The sequence below is a fragment of the Musa acuminata genome, chromosome BXJ1-4 (assembly GCF_036884655.1).
Source record: "Musa acuminata AAA Group cultivar baxijiao chromosome BXJ1-4, Cavendish_Baxijiao_AAA, whole genome shotgun sequence".
Lineage (NCBI taxonomy): Eukaryota > Viridiplantae > Streptophyta > Magnoliopsida > Zingiberales > Musaceae > Musa > Musa acuminata.
This window is the reverse complement of record NC_088330.1, coordinates 32,765,095-32,783,213: the sequence shown is the minus strand read 5'-3', so window position 1 is coordinate 32,783,213 and position 18,119 is coordinate 32,765,095. Positions and strand designations below refer to the sequence as shown.

General features: G+C 44.8%; 3 protein-coding genes across 6 annotated transcripts; 1 reads left to right on the top strand and 2 right to left on the bottom strand.

Annotated features, from left to right (window-relative positions):
* Window positions 1-2,374: 2,374 nt before the first annotated feature.
* On the bottom strand, window positions 2,375-3,869 carry LOC135586033 (thaumatin-like protein 1). Of its 3 annotated transcripts, none has more exons than XM_065175475.1 (3): window positions 3,580-3,869; window positions 2,798-3,482; window positions 2,375-2,716 (listed from the first exon to the last, which is right to left on the bottom strand). In XM_065175475.1, exons 1-3 carry the CDS (start codon window positions 3,647-3,649, stop codon window positions 2,548-2,550), a joined length of 924 nt encoding a protein of 307 aa, XP_065031547.1. In that variant the 5' UTR covers window positions 3,650-3,869; the 3' UTR covers window positions 2,375-2,547. The 3 variants fall into 3 exon arrangements, with proteins under 3 accessions (XP_065031547.1, XP_065031545.1, XP_065031546.1); XM_065175473.1 differs by having other exon boundaries at window positions 2,375-2,633; XM_065175474.1 differs by having other exon boundaries at window positions 2,375-2,630; window positions 3,580-3,868.
* Window positions 3,870-7,331: 3,462 nt separating this feature from the next.
* Window positions 7,332-9,517, bottom strand: LOC135653734 (thaumatin-like protein 1b). The gene is made up of 3 exons (XM_065175472.1): window positions 9,363-9,517; window positions 8,566-9,265; window positions 7,332-8,012 (listed from the first exon to the last, which is right to left on the bottom strand). The coding sequence occupies exons 1-3, from the start codon at window positions 9,409-9,411 to the stop codon at window positions 7,838-7,840; spliced, it is 924 nt and encodes a 307-aa protein (XP_065031544.1). The 5' UTR covers window positions 9,412-9,517; the 3' UTR covers window positions 7,332-7,837.
* A 1,371-nt stretch (window positions 9,518-10,888) lies between these two features.
* LOC103977930 (kinesin-like protein KIN-14P) lies at window positions 10,889-18,091 on the top strand. 2 transcript variants are annotated; one of them, XM_065175471.1, is made up of 22 exons: window positions 10,889-11,352; window positions 11,427-11,584; window positions 11,662-11,757; window positions 11,845-12,112; window positions 13,106-13,233; window positions 13,328-13,411; window positions 13,579-13,656; window positions 13,729-13,821; window positions 13,924-13,953; window positions 14,152-14,889; window positions 14,963-15,044; window positions 15,121-15,216; window positions 15,302-15,481; window positions 15,573-15,679; window positions 15,751-15,929; window positions 16,053-16,217; window positions 16,300-16,553; window positions 16,662-16,825; window positions 16,949-17,125; window positions 17,192-17,433; window positions 17,507-17,607; window positions 17,722-18,091. In XM_065175471.1, the coding sequence occupies exons 1-22, from the start codon at window positions 11,241-11,243 to the stop codon at window positions 17,799-17,801; spliced, it is 3,612 nt and encodes a 1,203-aa protein (XP_065031543.1). In that variant the 5' UTR covers window positions 10,889-11,240; the 3' UTR covers window positions 17,802-18,091. The 2 variants fall into 2 exon arrangements, with proteins under 2 accessions (XP_065031543.1, XP_065031542.1); XM_065175470.1 differs by having other exon boundaries at window positions 16,949-17,433.
* The last annotated feature ends 28 nt before the right edge of the window (window positions 18,092-18,119 follow it).

The following is an 18,119-nucleotide window of genomic DNA, read 5'->3' as shown; positions in this document are numbered from 1 at the left end:
CCTAGAAATGAACACCTTTTTTTTTTTTTGTTAATGATAATCTTAATTTTATAATATTGAATATTTTATATATATATGTATTCTGATATGAGAAATTTCTCCTGAAATTTGGTTGCAGCCGTGGTCCCGAGAAAGCCAGTTCAAGAGGAGCGTGACATTTGTGATGGTGGGTCATGGTGTCGGGACGGAGTAAATGTGCTTTCTTGCATGATAGGCAACTTGAACGGTGACTCGAACGACGTCGAGTTAGAGCTGCTGGTCCACGCATGTATGGTTGGAATGTCGATCGGATCAGTTGGAGTTTTGAGGTAGAGAACATTTTATTTGACATGATGTCAAAACCTTAGTGGACGAGGATGCTAGCGGGGGTCGTTAGCGACGATATCTCTTAGCAGTGGTACAAAACCTTAGCGGCACTCTCGAATAGGATGGGATGGGATGCAAGGAGGCATTGAGAGTTGGGAAGCCAATAATAAAGGAATTACAAGTTCGTTTCGTTGCAAATAGAGACTTCTCCACTAGAGTATGCTAAGCAGTTTCATATTACATGGATATGTTAGCACATTCCCATGCGGCCTTAGCCTCTGCTTCCAACCCCGACCACTTTCGCGCTTCATCTATCTGCTCGATGAAATGTTTTGGGTCACCGGAAGCATCCCCAAGGCCGCTGCAGCACGTGAATTACACATGAAAGCACAGGTGGGCTTGACGTTAAGAACCTTAAGCCGGGTACCGTCGACGTCGATGTTGCATTCAGCACTGCATGCGACCACTATATGTACGTTCTAAGCGTCGCGGAGCTTACTGAGCATGTGGTAGAACCTTTCCGTGACCCCCTGTTAGGAATTAGTTTAAGCTGATCCCTAACCGTTGCTATGGTTCGTCTCACTGTTTGATGCATTAGAATGGAAGAACCAGCGAGGTTGGAACATCACGTCCCTTCGATGCATCCCAAGTCCTTGGTCGGTTTGGACATTGTCGTCTCTAACCAGATGATCTGACGACATTGTCGTCTCTAAACAAAGGTGCTGCTGTTGGGACAGGTACCTCTCGTAGCTTTCCTTAATTCCAAGCATGGCAGCAACATCTGGATGCAAGGAATGGCGTGTCATTGATGAGATAAAGCAAAAAAAGAAAACGGACGTGCATAAGCATCCTTCTGATTTCCATCTTTTGTGGTGCTCAACTCATGCCTTCGTGGACGACAATGTTCCCAAATGCAGTGTTTTGGTAGTCCCGACATTGCCATACTTCGTGGCCAGGAAACAAGAAAGCCCCACATAATTAGCAGTGGGTTCCTGAGAGGAAACAGCAACCACAGAGATGATAGGACCATCTCAACTAGCCGAAAGCTCATGTCGGCTGTCTAAAACTTGCAGCAGCAGAGAGGAAGACGTCTCAACATCGAAGCTCTCAAAAGGATCGAGATAGTGGAAGCCATGCGAAGACAAGTAGTGGACAGACAACGAGCGAAGCTTCCTTTTGAGTCTCTAAATTATGGTCGCATGGTTTATGTATGGTGGCTTGCACAAACCGAGACGATGAAGAAACTCCTCCTTGAGAACGTGTCTCTATGGGATGGTGGTCTGCTAATCTACATTATCACTAGGTTAGATTCCAGCAGCACTACCGGACTAATCTGCTGATGCGAATGATGAAGGAATCCAAAGACAACCGGTTCTTGAAGCAACAAAATGTAATCCGAAATGGTGGCTGGTACTTTACATGATGACGATTCTTCACAGGCAATTCTCCAATGGGTTGATGGAGAGGATAAGGAATCCTCTGCTATACGAAAAGTGTCGTCCATACGAGAGTGCAAGGCATCGTGTCATAAAGCCACACGATGTAGAGAAAGAAGAACAACCTGTCCTCTATAAGAAAAAGTGTTTTGAGTGAAAATATGATTGTCCGAACATAATGAGATCTTCTTCCACATTTGTTTTTTTATTTTTTTCGGAAAGAACTGAATCCAGAAGATATCGAATCATGTAAAACTACGTTAGGAGAGTTCTCCCAATTCTAAGCTTCCGAAAAGCAGGAAATGTGTCACTAAATCAAAGCTACAGACAACACAGAGAGTACGAGACATGTTCTTGGATTAGCTCGAAGGAATGACTTCTCCTTCACTCCCTCGAAGGATTCCACAACTTGCCTCTCTTCATCATACCCATTTCAACGTACCCCACATCATCACATGGTTGCCCGGCTCGCAATAATATATGATGCAGCTTCCTCGAAGTGGTCAATCCTCTGTTCTCGAGAAGCGCGACGGTAGCTTTAATCGGTGACAGTTCGTGCCGGGAATCCAATCCGAATCTGCTTTTGCTTTCTCGTTTCAAATTTGGCTTTAAAGAAAGCGAGACACGAGACATGGAGGGGGCGTGGAATCGAATCAAGCATTCACGTTGTGCTATCGCACAAGTAGTGTACAGGCCATTGCGGTGGCTACAATGAATAAGGCTTGGTGCAGGAAAGGGACGGCCCTCCTCGCGGTGTTTGCGTCGCCGGTCGCCATGCTTGCAAGCCAGGAGTCGTCTTCCAGCATCAGCCCGCCGGTTGCTGTAGGCGTCGATGTCGCAGTTGTGTATGGAGTTGGACTACTGTAGGAGTCTGTCGATGCTTTCTGACTGCTGTGCGTCGTTTTTCGGTGGAGCAACGGAAGAAATCGATCAGTTCTCTCGTGACAGTGCGAAAGTGGTTCGAGTACAAGAAACTGGAATAATCACAAACAGGTTGTGGGCATGAACTTTCCCATGTTGTTGCCGTCATGCAAAATGGGAGTTTGGGGTGGTACCTTGGTGCTGACTCTGGGCAGAATGTGATGGTGTAGTCAGCTCCGCCGGCGCAGGTGAAGGTGCTGGTGGGATCGTCGAACGCGTAGCTGTACGACTTGGGGCACGCCGCCTTGAACATCTGCGAGTACGCCGACGGCTGGCACGTCGCCGGACTGGCGAACGCCCCGCTGCAGCAGTACTCCGGCGTCCCGAACGCCTCGCAGGCGCTCCGGCACGCCTCCCCCTCCGCGGCTCGCAGCTCCGCGGGGCACATCCGGTTCAGGTCCACGACGCACCCCGTGGCCGCGCACGCCCCCGCGCTCGCCGCCACCACCATCGGCAGGTTGTAGCCGTCCACCAGGCTGACGTCGTAGAAGTCCCGCCCCGCCGACGATGGCGCGAGGGTGAACTCCGCGAGCGTCGCGGGCGGGGCCGCGCCCGCGCCGTTGCACTCCACCTGACCGGACCCGCAGTCGCCGGTGGCACAGGACCAGGCGGCGCCGCCGCCGCCGACGGCAGAAGCGGAGCAGCCGGTCCGCGCCCAGAACCGGCCGGACCATCCGGCGGGGGCCTGGAAGGAGCGAGACGACGCGACGGGGAGCTCAAATCCGGTGGACTCCAGCTGCGGGCTGCCGGCGTTGGACAAGATCCCCGGCCAAACCGTTTCCCCGCACTTGTTGACGAACGTGAACACACTCCCCTCCACTGCACAACACACACACACACAACAATCTTTCATTTCGACGAACAGAACGCAGGCAACTCAACAACAACCACAAAAGAACGCGCTCATCGTTAGTACCTCCAAGAAACAGCAAGAACAGTCGGTAAACAGTCAGCAGCAGAGGAATGGCAGCTAAAGGAGGTTCCATCAGCGAAACAAAGGAGGCAGCAGGGTTCCTTGGACTGGCGGTAGACAGCAGTGAGGGAGGAGGAATGATGAAGGAGAAGAGAAAGCAGCAGCAACGGCAACAGCTCCCATGCACTGCCAGGAGGAAGATTTGGGAGGGAGAAGAGGGAAATCTAATGCTGGGTTGAGTAGGCCACTTTATAGCAGAGATCGTTGGTGTTAGTTCAAACGATGTCACGTGGTGAGTGGTTTGGTGACGGGGCTTTTACTCCCATGAGGAGTGATGCCAACCGTGTACTTAACCATAAACCGACTGTGACGGGCAAAGGATAACATTTTTCCTTTTCTTTAAGTTCTGAGACCGTGCAGTATTGCACTCCTTTAATGTGCTAAGTCGGGCCGTGATGGGCCGGACTAAAACGCAGCCCAAGCCCACACAATGGCGTCGAAATAGGAGTCCAGATCTCCTCAGTAAGGTTTCCTTCGAGTTGGATTGGCTTTTAGGCGAAGGCTAAATGTCACCGTCCACAGTGCGCCATACACGATGATCCTACTAAGAAACCCATCTTCCTCGCTGTCTCGCTTCTTTTGCGTGGTTTGGCCTTGTGTTTCCTCTTTATTTTCTTGGTGGATAATGTCTCACAGACATTGGAACCACCAAGAAGAAGAAGAAGAAGAAGAAAGCGTCCCTGCGTTGTCAATGCACAATTTCTAGGATCTGTCATAAGGGAGGTTGAGTGTAGTACAAAGCGTAAATTTTATTTGTTAGGGTATGTAGTACTAAAATATATTATAGATATGATTAGATTTTGATTAAAATTATTGATCAATAAAAAAAATTAATTATTATAAAAAAATTTATAAGATAATTTTATAGAGGAGATTTTTTTCTAAAAGTATAAGAAATTATTTTATATCCTTTACTCTCGTCTATAAAAATATAAAATCTCCTATGGACTCAATATTAATATTTAAATATATGATATTATTAGGAGATTATATATCTTCTCTCGTCTTTTCTTAGTCATGTGAAATATCTTCCTTTTATCTTTAATTCATACTTATATTGATCATATGAAATATTAGAAAAGAGGAGAAGACGAATCTAGTTATCCTTTTATATCAACATCGTCGTAGCTTTCGGATCTAACAACGATATGTCTATCTATCGGATAAGAAATTTCTGAATAACATTAAAAGATATATATCGCTAAATAGATATATTATTATTTGATTTTAGATTTTAAAATTAAAGTTTTTCGCATTAGCATAAGGATGGTTTTTATGCTTATAATTAGTATCAAAACTATTTTTATAAAATCAAATATTTTAGATATATTTGTTAGCACTTTTCGCTGGTGAAAAGGTGTTGTTTGGTTATTTACGATGCATTAACAATTCATTTATATTGTTGATTTTCTTTTATATCCCGTTCATCATATCACTTGTTTATGGTTGATATAAGGTTTTTCGTGTTTGATTGATAGACTACTATCGACAGCTTATTGTCGACAATAGTATTGTTGAGGTCGACAACCTTCGACGGTCACCAGCTCAATCACGGGCAACAATTATATATGTAGTGAAAGTGTTGTAGATTATAACATTCTTATGACAAGCATGCGTGTGATGACTGTGATTGTTGCGCAACACCATCGTGTGCAGCAATTGCAGTAACGATATTGTTTGCGATGGCTTCGGTCACTACCGCCACATAAATCAAATAAAATTTTTTTGAACAACTTCGAAATATATATCTTAAAATAGATTTATTATTATTTAATTTTATATGTTAATATTAAAATATTTTACATAAATAGTATCGATCGTTTTGATACTTACACTACTCTCCCTAATGCTAACATAGCTTGAGCTTCGAATAACAAGACTATTGTAATCGAGATCACAGTAAACTATCTCTAACCAAAGCTTCCGCTTTCACGTAATCCACAAGTTTGTTTCCTCCAAGTCAGAGATGAACGTTGATTGAGATGAAGTGAACGATCCAAACACGTAATCTTGTCACACGAAACGATTGGCAGAAGCCTTGAGAAATTAGATCGATGCACCCAATTGTTCTTGACATTTCTTTCATCTACATGTTTAGATGTGTCAGTGATAAGGGCAAAATGACGACACAGACTTTAAGAAGGATGGAGACAGTAGTCAATTGGTGCTCGTGAAGAAGACAGTGCAGATTCTTTTATGCTTCGTGTTACATGTTTTTGGACCTCTTCGTCTCAGGTTTTCTCAGACATGAATCAACATTACTGATAATAATATGATTATTAGAATGCAAAGTGAATAAAGTTGCAGTGACAATATCACTAGTGACAAAAGAAGACAGATCATGTCTTCGAGTTTTTAGACGAAGTAACAGTGATCTAAACTGAAGTTGGTCGAATTGAGATATGATCTGCTGCACCTAAATAAGAATTGAGGGTTGTTGAGCTTCCTCGCCATCAGATTTGACGACGAACGAGGGAAAACATTTATTGCTTCTAAATTTCAAGCATTCAACGCTTGTTTAGCTTTGAATAATCCGAGCAAGGAAACATTCGGACGAGAGATCCGGTGAATCCAAAGTTGGATTGCGTGGGTCCCAGTGGTGACATGGTACCAGCTCAGGTGGATGGGTACGTAGACGACCTAATCAGAGCCTAAGTTGGAATTCTTAGCTTATTTTATATGTTTTTTGTTTGATTTTTTTTATTATGTTTCTTTTGACGACATGCTCCTTTTCACTTTCTCGTCTTCCACTTGTGAGAGCATGTCAAGGTGCTGACTCCGATCGGAAGGAGGCCGAGTTGACATACACGATCTTAGCGCAATTGATTGGGTGGGATGACGAGGTTGATTACTCCCGACTCTCCTTCTTGGAAACTGCGGAGATTTGTGGCAGGTAGGACTGAGGTAGACATGGCAACGATAGAGGATTGTGGATGGTGCAAGTGACTCCTTTTGAAATGGTGGATGATGCGATGATAATGGTGATGGTGGCAAGACTAATATGACGTTGTTAATGGCGAGAAGAACACAAACATGACAAGTCAGGTGAAGCGACGAGTTTGATTTAGTGAGAGCTAATATTATTACTTTCGATTAGATTTGATATAATTATTATTTTCGATTAATCGAAGCGCCACATGTGGAGTGTGGGATATGATACATATGACACCCTAAGAAAATATTAATTTAATAATTATAAATTAATTCTATATATAGCTATATATATTCATTTTAAATTTATTAAATTAATTTTAAATAATTTTTTTACAGGCAACCAATAAGTCGAAATGGACCCGACATAATTTTTTTGTAATAATAAGATAAAAGATCTCAACTTAGAAAACGAGATAGATTAGATCAATTTCTATCATATCAGTCAAAATTAATATTTATTTTTTAAAAAAATCATAGAGATCTTTTATGGATACAAAAACAAAATATTAAACACCATAATCCCGAATTAATTACAAAATATTAAAAAAATATAATTAAATGGAAGCTATATAGCCAATAAACTCCTTGATTTGGTAATTTTAGGACATAACATACATCAAAATTCAGTATCCAAATCAAGGAAGGAACAGTTAGGTAGGTAGGTAATGTTAGTTTGGATTAAGTTGCTGTAGAACACACTTGTGTAATATCTGATTATTAAATTAATAAGAATTATGTCATGCAAGTTTGGTGAGCAGCCATTGTTCTTTCATGTCCAAACTTCCAAGGGTACATATATTGCACCAAATGTTTCTAACCTAACTTTTGGATATAAATCATATGATTTCTGTCGATCAAATACAATGTGAAACAATGTAGGCGTATCCCCAAAATCCCTAACCCTGCAGAAAGCTAATACAACTGTAAACTCTAGCAACCAAGAATACTAGATCGGAGTGACCCTGAAAAATTTCAGGGGTGATGTGGTCTATCGTGAGTGGGCCCTCCAGTCCTGACGAACAGGACCTTGACTTCGTTGACCCACGCCAGATCGTGTCTGTGAGAGACTACATCATTCGAGGAAGAAGAAAAAGATGAAACAGGAAGGAGGCGGCTCTGAGCCCGGCAATCTGAGCTTCGCCTGTGATCAGCTCGACGAAATCTTTCGTCTCCATCGTATGAATGAGACATCAAGTGGTGTCCCGGACTACCCACCAATCGCTGCTGCCTCCTATTTAGTAGTAGTTGTAGTAGTAGTAGTAGCGCTTTACAAGCCAAGATGCATAGCGAGAAGAGCAAAAGAGAAGGCGAGAAGCACGGCGGCGATGCGTGGCACGGTGGCCGTGGCGTGGCTCGCTTGCTCCCCGCCGATGTAGACCATCGTGCTGTTGCTACTCGACGGAATGCCCGCTGCCGCCGGATTCGTGTCCGAAGATTTCTGGCTGTCAAAAGAAAACATATAAGATCAGTAACGTTAAGAGAATCGGCTTGAAACACTTGATTCATCGGACATGAAATAATAAAGACTATGGAGGGCAGCTGCCGAGAAAAGGACAGATGAAAGAAGGAGAAGGTCCAGTGTTGTTGCCCCCACCACCCCCCCCGACCGTCGGCCTTAGGTGTCCTACTCTGTTTTGTCGCCAAGAAGATTGCTCGTGGTGTCTGACCGACCTCAACCCAACCCCCACAACCCAAAAAGGTTGATTAGGATTTTGCTGGGACTTGAAGTTGGGGCAGTCGGCAGGACCAGAGACACACTGTGGTGCAGTTTTCTGCACGCTAACAGCGTGCGTGCATCGCTTGCACAGCCAAAAAGCCACGCTTGCCGCGTTCGCCTAACTCTCCTTTTTGACATCCATGGCCACAAGATTGAGGTCATACAGTGGCTCTCAAGCTACCTGGTGCCACTCTTGACAGCCTATACAATAGTTCTTTGCGGGTTGCACGCTCTATCCCGAAGAACATAGAAGGAAGAAGAAGAAGAATTAGGTTTACCTTGTGGTGCTGGGGCAGAAAGTGATGAGGTAATTAGCGGAGGCGCAGGTAAAGGTGGAGGTGGCGTCGTCGTAGGCGTAGCTGTAGGCCTTGGGACAGGCGTTCTTGAAGAACTGCGAGTACGACGATGGCTTGCACGTGTTAGGGTTGCCGTAGTCACCGCTGCAGCAGAACTGGGGCGACCCGAACGCCTCGCACGCGCTCTTGCACGCCACGCTCTCGCTCCCCCCGTCGGAGGTCGACAGCATCACCTTAAGGTCCGACGGGCACAGCCCGTTGAGGTCCACCAGGCACCCCGTCGAGCTGCAGCTCCCGCCGGAGCCTCCCTGCGGCACCACCAGCATCGGGAGGTTGTAGCCGTCCACGAGGCTCACGTCGTAGAAGTCCATCCCACCGCTGCCGTCGAGCGTGAACTCCGCCAGGGTGGCCGGGGGTGCCGCGCCGCTTCCGGAGCACTCCACCCCACCGGACCCGCAGTCGCCGGTGGCGCAGCTGAACCTGCCGCTGGAGTCGGTGGCACAGAGGGTGCGGCCCCAGAAACGCCCCGACCACGTGGTCGGCGCGTCCAGGCTGCGAGACTCGCCCGTCTGCAGCTGGAAACCCGTCGTGGACAGCGCAGGCGTGCCGGCGCTCGAGAGCATGCCAGGCCACACGGGGTACTCGCAGTTGTTCGTCAGCGTGAACGTTGCGGCCATCCCTCCTGAAAACAGAGACAAAAACATGTTGGAAATACAGTATAAATAACAGAGAAACAGATCCAGAAATCCACAAATTAAAGCCAAAGAAAACCGAATCACCTGCAAAGGATAAGAAAAGGGATGAGAGAATGACTGAGAATCTGGCCATTTTGACGCCGCAAAAGGGTGAGACCTCCGCACACACCCTTCGAAAAGAGTTGGGAGTTTGGGTGGGGGTACTTCTGCAGCAGGTGGCGCGGCGGGCAATTTATAGAGAGGAGTTCTGGACACGAGAAGGATGATGTGGGTCCAAATCTTTCGTCAGGAGAGAGCCCTCAGAGTACGGTTTTTCTCTCCTCTGCTTCTCGGCTGCCCATGGAACGGTGATTAACCCGTGCGCAGGCGTGTTTCGTTCACAAGACAGTGAGGGTGTTGACTGATTCGCGCGGCTGCCTCGACGGCGTGGTCAGGTGCGACGCACCAATAGAAACTTGTCGGCTCTCCGGTTTCCGATGTGGATATGACAACGCATGACACGGAAGAAGCAAAAGCCGCCTTGGCCGTGGGAAGTCGATAGTCCACGTTCAACACAGGACGCCGCTTTGAAACTCCCACACACACACACACGTTAGTTGACCCTCGTGATTTCTATTTCTATTGCGTCTTCACTGTTCAAACAGGCACATTAATATTTCCCACGGATTACGACGATCTCGATTACCTTAGTGGCGTTACCACTTACGGTAGATCGTCCAGGAAGACGGTCGATGTTAGTTCCAGCAGCACACACAGATCGTCGAATCAGATTTGACCGACTGGATAACACTGTTACTAATAAAAGGTCTTACGGTATGAATACAAGAACCGGACACGCGGCTTGTGTGACACGAGTGACCGGTATTGTACCATGTTTACGTCTTCTGTCACGATAAAAGCCTTCTTACTTTTTCACGCGAATCAAATCTTCAACGCCCGGCTTTTTGGAATAGCGATAAGATAAGTCAAAAGTGTCCGATCTCTATCGAGTCAACATAATATTTCAATTCTTGCTATTAAATTGTATAGTCTGCACGTGTCTTTCGTGGGCTATTTGGCTCGAGGACTTTAGCTGTCCTCCATAAGTTCTGTACAGAAAATATTGACGGTGTAATTGATAGCAAAATAAAAATATTGTAGTAAATCGTATCAGTTTAAATTAATGCAAGCTTTGAATCTAATCCTGCAGATGGATTGTAATTGTAGGCTTCTTGCGCACTGCTCCGTTTCGCCGTCTTGTTTCTTCGGCTGGGAAGAAGAACATCCACTTGTGTTTTGAGCATACAAAGCATGCCCAGAATCTGCAGCATGGTTTTTCATGTGCTAAGTACTTTGTTTGCAAGCACTTTGGCTATTTCTCTTTGAGAAAGATTCGTGGAGTCCAAGTCCTCAGTTAGTCAGCCAGCATTCGATCCTAGAAAAGATCGATTCCTTCCCAAAGGAGATGCACCGATCAATCCATCGGAGATGGACGCACATATACGAAATGTGATAAGCACGTATTTGTATTGCTTACGGTGAGAGTCGTATTTAGAAATATAATATTGTTATTCGAAATAATAAATTGAATTAATAGGGTAGCAGAGGCGCCGCCGGAAATTTCGGAAGGAGACGTTCTTCCGTGAGTCAACGACGTGCAGGTCATCCACAGGCTGTGGAGAGTGCCAACATGGTGGATTTCGTTTTGTTCTGCTGTTGGCAGGAACGGCAGGCGTCGAGTAGAGGCGAAGAAAAAAAGAAGGCACCAAGTGAGGAAGAAGAAGCCATGAATAGCAATCGATTTCCTTCTTCAAAGGGGACAATGGATGAGAATTTAGTAAAGAAAGGACGTGCTCGCCTTAAAGCTCGGAGGTTTTCGCGGCTTCAAGAAGTCCCGCGAGCGATGTCATCCCTTTCTCCCTGCAATTCGATCTCAATGCTCACCTATTCTTTCCGGCGGACGCATCGGATGGTTGCTCCCCGATGAAGCTCGGGGCATTGCTCAAATTGCCGATTGGCGATGCGCGCGCGAGTTGCCGAGGCGAAGACGGGGCATGCCAAGGAATGACCGGCCCGGACACGGACGCCGATATGGGTGAGCATATGCTGCACTTTGGTTCACGACGTTTCCCTCTTTGTTCTCCCCCTGTAACTTTGGGATGCGTTCAGCTAAGAGGCGGTCAGAAGTGATCGAGTGGCTCAACAGTTTGTTCCCCGGCCTTGACATACCGGTCGACGCGTTGGAGGAGGAACTCAGAGCGCGGTTGCTCGACGGAGCTCTCTTGTGTGGCATCCTCAAGAGGTTTAACCCAGACTACTCGGGGGAGGTTCAGACCTCAACATCTCTGACGTTTGATCGTAATGTAGGATTCTCCTTTGGTCTTAGCGTGAACTATGGTTGCAGATCAGGACGGAGAACCGTTCAGAAAACATAAGGAAATTTATTGCTGCTGTTGAACAGGCGGGACTGCCCAGTTTCAAGGTTTCAGACTTAGAACAGGTAGAGAATCACATGTTCTAGGCGACTAGCATCACTGTTACTCTTCAGCTGATGAACTAAACGTGGACTGCATCATTCTGGAACCAGGGACCAGCGTCTGCAGTAGTGTACTGCCTTTGGTCTCTTAAGGATCACCTCACGTCCGACACCGGAGAAAACAGGGATCTGAACTCTCCGGCGAGGAGCGTAGGTGAGGCAAGAATAGTAAGGTGGAAATCTCTGGAGAGCAGGATTGACGCTCTAAGAGGGGATACCACCTTAAACGGGCAAAGTTCTGCTATCTTTGGAGAGGAGAGAAGACACAGCTTTCATGACTCGAGGTTACAACGCCGCCTGCGAAGTCCCATCATGTCTGGTATGTCAATTGTTTTGATTCTTCAGCTACGTGAAACCAATGAAGGAAGATATCCTGATTTGATGTAGCACAGTTTGAGACAAACTTGAATTTTGATCTGCGTCTTCTTTGTGTGAGTAATTTTTCCAAGACTAATTCACTCCCCTAATGAAGGGTAAGAATCAAGCTGTGTTCTAAACAGTAGAACTGTTAACATTGTCTCAGAGGCCTCTGTTTGGGACATTGTTTGAAATGCTTCTGCTTACTCCCTTTTGCTGCGATTCTTGTTCATATGCAGAACTCAATCTTCATTGTTCATAGATGTACTTTCGTATATTATCTTTGTGATCATCAAGTCTATGGAAAAGCTGGATATGCTCATTTGGAATCAAACATGTTGAGCTTACTATCATGTTACAATGTGAGAGGTTAGATGTAAATGCCATTTATATTCTGGTAGAAAAATAGTTCAGATGGTTTCAAATTGATGATGATCTCAGTAGAGCACTGGTGAGGGTATCTAGTGGTAGGAACTTAAAAAATCCATACATGTATCCTTCTTGTGTTCTTCCTTTAGCTTAACATTATTGTTTATCCATGTCATTGCAATGATGCAATTAAAGAAGCCATTATGGTAAAGGATCAACCTGGCAAAAGTTGTGTCATGTTATCCAAGCAGTAGAAGCTTGTCTCAAAGAATCAATGTTATGATGGTAGAAGCTCTTACTGATAAGTCCCATGCTACCAAATTTTCTTCAACCAAGTAAAGTTGGAGCCTTATTTAATTGGAACAAAAACATTTGATCATGTAGCATTCATCTGAAATCAGCATGATACAAGTGATGCTGCATTATAGAACTGCTATATTCTTAAGAGGCATAGCATTTCTGATTCTTTTCTCTGCTAAAAGAATCTGAGAACATTCATCATGTTCATAGGTCATGATATTACTTGCTAGCATATTGTCCTTGAGTTGTGCAATTTTACTGTAAACTCACCTTTCATTTCCTCTAGAGCCATCAACTCCCCCAACTCATCATGTTGGGCATAAATTCCATGAGGTTTTCCAGCTAAAACAAGGGCGTTATTATGATCTTCCTGCGGCTAAGATCTCGGAGATGATGAAATCAAACAGTTTAGATGTAATTACTCTAATTCATTAACCATGTCACTTTTACTTTCTTTATTTCTCATTATCATTTTCTGGTTCTTCACATTGGAATGTCTTGTCCGTAGAATGCCCCCACTCAGTCTCTTCTAAGCGTTGTAAACGGAATTCTCGAGGAAAGTATCGAGAGGAAAAATGGAGAAATACCTCAGGTATGTAACTCTCTATGAGAGCATTTCCTGTGTGCCAAATACATATAATGTGCCAGTGTGTTCTTTTACAAGTGATATCGATCTTTTCTGGCTGCTGATATCCTATATGGAGAAGTAGAACACAATATTTTGTCCCGACCTTTGATTTCCTTGTGCTCATCTCCCAGCGAGTAGCATGCTTGCTGAGAAAAGTTGTGCAAGAGATCGAACGGCGTATTTCAACTCAGGCAGAGCACATACGAAATGTGAGTCGAGATGAGTCCGCATTTATTCTGCTTCCTAAACATGTTATTTATGAATTCCTCACCTGTTCATAGCAAAACAATCTCATAAAAGCGCGCGAGGAGAAGTACCAGTCGAGGATTAGAGTGCTTGAAACGCTAGCCAATGGTACACCTGATGAAACACAGGTAGTCTCAATAGGTGCAGTGATCATCTCCTGTGGATTTGCAATCCATACTTGTCCCTGCAATGCCATGGTGAAATGATTCTTGCCCTCCTTTCTGTTTCAGATAGTTATGAACCAGCTTCAGGTGCTTAAGGTCTGCTTCTCATCTGTCACTGCTTAATTCATAGAGACTGTTCTTTTGCTTGCCATCTCTACAAGTTTCAATTCCAGAAAAGAACAATGATAGTAATTGTATATCGATGATGAACTAACCTACGTGATGGTAATTGCTTCATGAACAGCAATTACAACTCTTTTTACCTGTTCAAGTTTGGTCATTGTCCATCTGCAGACAGAGAAGCACAAGATCGAAGAGAGAAGCAAAGTTGGTGAAGAAGACATGGTTAAGCTGACGAAGGAGAAGGAAAAGAGTGACAAGATAATTTCAGATCTTACCCAAGAGTTGGAAACCATAAAAAGGACGTACGAAGATCAGTTTCAGCAGATGGATACAAAAACAAAGGAATACCAAATTGAAAAGCTGGCCAAGGAGAAGGAAAAGAGTGACAAGATAATTTCAGATCTTACCCAAGAGTTGGAAACCATAAAAAGGACGTACGAAGATCAGTTTCAGCAGATGGATACAAAAACAAAGGAATACCAAATTGAAAAGCTGGCCAAGGAGAAGGAAAAGAGTGACAAGATAATTTCAGATCTTACCCAAGAGTTGGAAACCATAAAAAGGACGTACGAAGATCAGTTTCAGCAGATGGATACACAAACAAAGGAATACCAAATTGAAAAGCTGGCCAAGGAGAAGGAAAAGAGTGACAAGATAATTTCAGAGCTTAAGCAAGAGTTGGAAACCGTAAAAAGGACGTACGGAGATCAGTTTCAGCAAATGGATACAAAGGCAAAGGAATACCAAATCGAATTGGAGGAGAAGCTAAAGGATGCCGAATCCGTTTTGGCCGAATCGCAGGGGAGAATACAGGAGCTAGAGACAGATTCAGAATCCAATTTTCAGAACTGGAACCAAAAGGAACATGTTTTCCAAAGCTTCGTAGATCTACAAATGCAGTCGGTGCAGGTACTCCGATGCTTAACCATATCTTAGGTTGTCCTCCATATGATACTCGGAACTCTGTGTTGATGTCTTTTAGGAATTGAGGTCGTCTTCCAACTCCATCAAGAAAGAAGTGAAGGTTTCACAAAAGAGATGGTTCGAAGAATTGAACAGCTTTGGTAAGAATGGTACCACAGATGCTACATTCTGACGATGATTTACATCCCAACATGAATCCTGACATGGTGTGTGCAGGGCAACAGCTGAAGGTACTGACTGACGCAGTAGAGAACTACCATGCCGTCCTTGGAGAAAACAGGAGATTGTACAACGAGGTCCAGGAGCTAAAAGGTTTTAAGCTCTTCGTGCAATATGGTGGCTTTGTTACTGGATTACGTTGTGGCTCAGATCACTAGTTCTGTGTGTGTGTGTACAGGAAATATTAGAGTTTACTGTCGGATAAGGCCATTCCTTCCTGGGGAGAATAGAAAACAGTCCACCATAGATTACATTGGTGAGAACGGTGAGCTTCTTGTTGTGAATCCCTCCAAGCCCGGAAAAGATGGACAGCGAATGTTCAAGTTCAACAAGGTCTTCGGTTCAACCGCCACTCAAGGTTCTAATCTCTATGTGCGGTTTGATTTGATGCATTGATCATGAAACCTGCAGTTCCAATCATGACTTTTCTTTCGATGTACTGTAAACAGAGCAAGTCTTCTTGGACACTCGGCCTTTAGTTCGATCAGTTCTTGATGGCTATAATGTATGCATTTTTGCATATGGTCAGACTGGATCAGGAAAAACCTACACCATGGTGAGCTTGCTTTGTCTTTCGACAATCCATATTTCATCTTCATACTTTGCTGATGAGAAAGTCTTGCTCAGACTGGACCGGAATCAGCAACCGAGAAGGAATGGGGTGTCAATTATCGAGCTCTGAACGACCTCTTTCAGATATCTCTAAGTAGGAGAGACACATATCTGTATGAAGTGGGTGTTCAGATGGTTGAAATATACAATGAGCAAGTGCGTGATCTGCTCGGACATGGCAGCTCACAGAAGAAATATCCTTTCCTGCACGGTTCTTTTCCTGTTCTTTCTTTCTTTCTTTCTATAGAATCAAAATTGCACGACATATCATCTTGTTCATGAGATTGCCGGTACTGTTTGCCCTCTAACTTGCGCACGCTTGGAGTTCTGACTACATCCCAGCCAAATGGGCTTGCCGTCCCCGATGCGAGTATGCTTCCTGTCAAAGCTACTTCTGATGTGCTGGACCTGATGCAGATAGGACATGGAAACAGGGCTGTGAGTGCCACTACTCTCAATGAAAGAAGTAGCCGGTCGCACAGGTTCCGATCTCATATCTTTTGCATGCAAACATGCTGTCCCTTATTGCTGCATCTGCTCTTACACAGAAGCTTCCTATTACAGCATTCTGACAGTTCATGTTCGAGGAACGGATCTGAAAACTGGAACCACCTTGCGAGGCTCTCTTCATCTGGTAGATCTTGCTGGAAGTGAGAGAGTTGACCGTTCCGAGGTGACCGGAGATAGGCTCAAGGAAGCGCAACACATCAACAAATCTCTGTCGGCTCTCGGAGATGTCATATTTGCTCTGTCGCAAAAGACCGCTCATGTGCCGTACAGAAACAGCAAACTAACTCAAGTACTGCAAAGTTCTTTGGGTAAAGATCTGCTTTCTTCGTGATGGTTTACAGATAGCAATTGCTTGTTTGTGTCAGTCACTTCAGCATGAGCTTCATTTAGTGGAATTCCATCTCCTGGCAATGCAGGTGGACACGCCAAGACACTGATGTTTGTACAGATAAATCCCGATACAGGGTCTTTCTCCGAGAGTCTGAGTACCTTAAAGTTTGCTGAGAGGGTTTCCGGGGTGGAGCTGGGTGCTGCAAAGAGTCAAAAGGAAGGGAAAGATATCAGAGATTTGATGGAACAGGTTCTTTCTTACAGTATTATTCGTATTTGCGGTCGATGATCCTGTTCGTAGCATGCTTCTGAGATCAAATCCAAACAGGTTTTGCATGCTAAGATTCGTTTGTTACTGTCGTTGAAATTGTAGGTGGCATCACTTAAAGATACTATTGCAAGGAAAGATGAGGAGATTGAACAGCTCCAACAGACGAAAGACATCAGATCAAAACATAGTAACAGCCCACTGAAGCATTCATCCTCCACGAATTCAGTGGTAGGTCAAGAACGGATGTCATCTGTAGGAAGGGCAATGGCTGCTAATAAGGTGGGTGCAGATCATGAGAACTGGTCAGAGCACAGTGGCGAGGTTTCTGAATCTGGTTCTCACCAGTCCGCAGATGACAGAAGGCAGCAGAAGGAGCACAGCCATCCAAAGCTCAGTGGAGAAGCAGCAGAGCAGAGTTCTGCGGACCCTGAGCTCTTGGGCTTCGGTGACGCAGACTCCGAGGAACGATTGAGTGACATATCGGATGGTGGCCTCTCCATGGGAACCGAAACCGATGGTTCGATCGGCAGCCTCGTCGAGTATAATCTCTTCCCGGAACAAGCCAAATCATCAGAAACCACCAAAGCGTGAGTTCTACAGAATTATCCTTCTCTTAACCTCCATTTACTTTAAAGGATACACAATACATCGTAAACGCAGGCCTAAAACTCCGACGCGAGTGGCGGCGAAGGCAACGTCTTCGAGGACCGCCCAAGTGCCAGCGTCCCGAACAAGATCAAGAGACATGTTGAAGTCCCCAAGTAAGTAGCCTTCGCCTCTGGATTGCTCTAACTATTTCCATCCCATAATGACGCAGCAGAGAGAGATCAACAACAATGTGTTCTCAAACAACGTTACTCGTTTTGCAATGCCAGGTCTAAAGAAAAGCACAAGTCAAGTGGCAATCTCTTCATCCAGGACCTCAAAGGTTGTAGGGAAAGCACAGGTCAAGTGAGAGAGCCCAGGTCGCAGCCTTCGTCGAATCGCTGGCAGCGGAGCGAGTGGTGTTCTCAACCTTCGTCAATGCGTTTTGCTTGTACAATTTTGCGATAGCAGTTATGAATGGCGGTGAAGAAGCAACCTTGTCTTTGTTTATATAGATTTCTCTGTAATGGTGGAAGGGGTATCTATCACCTTGTATTTGTTTATATTTGTGTTACTCTATAGATTTCTCTGTAATGGTGGAAGGGGTATCATATTGATGTTGTGCATATAAAGATATCAATACAATTGTTGTGATGTGGCATATTAAGCCTAATAAACTATCAGAACA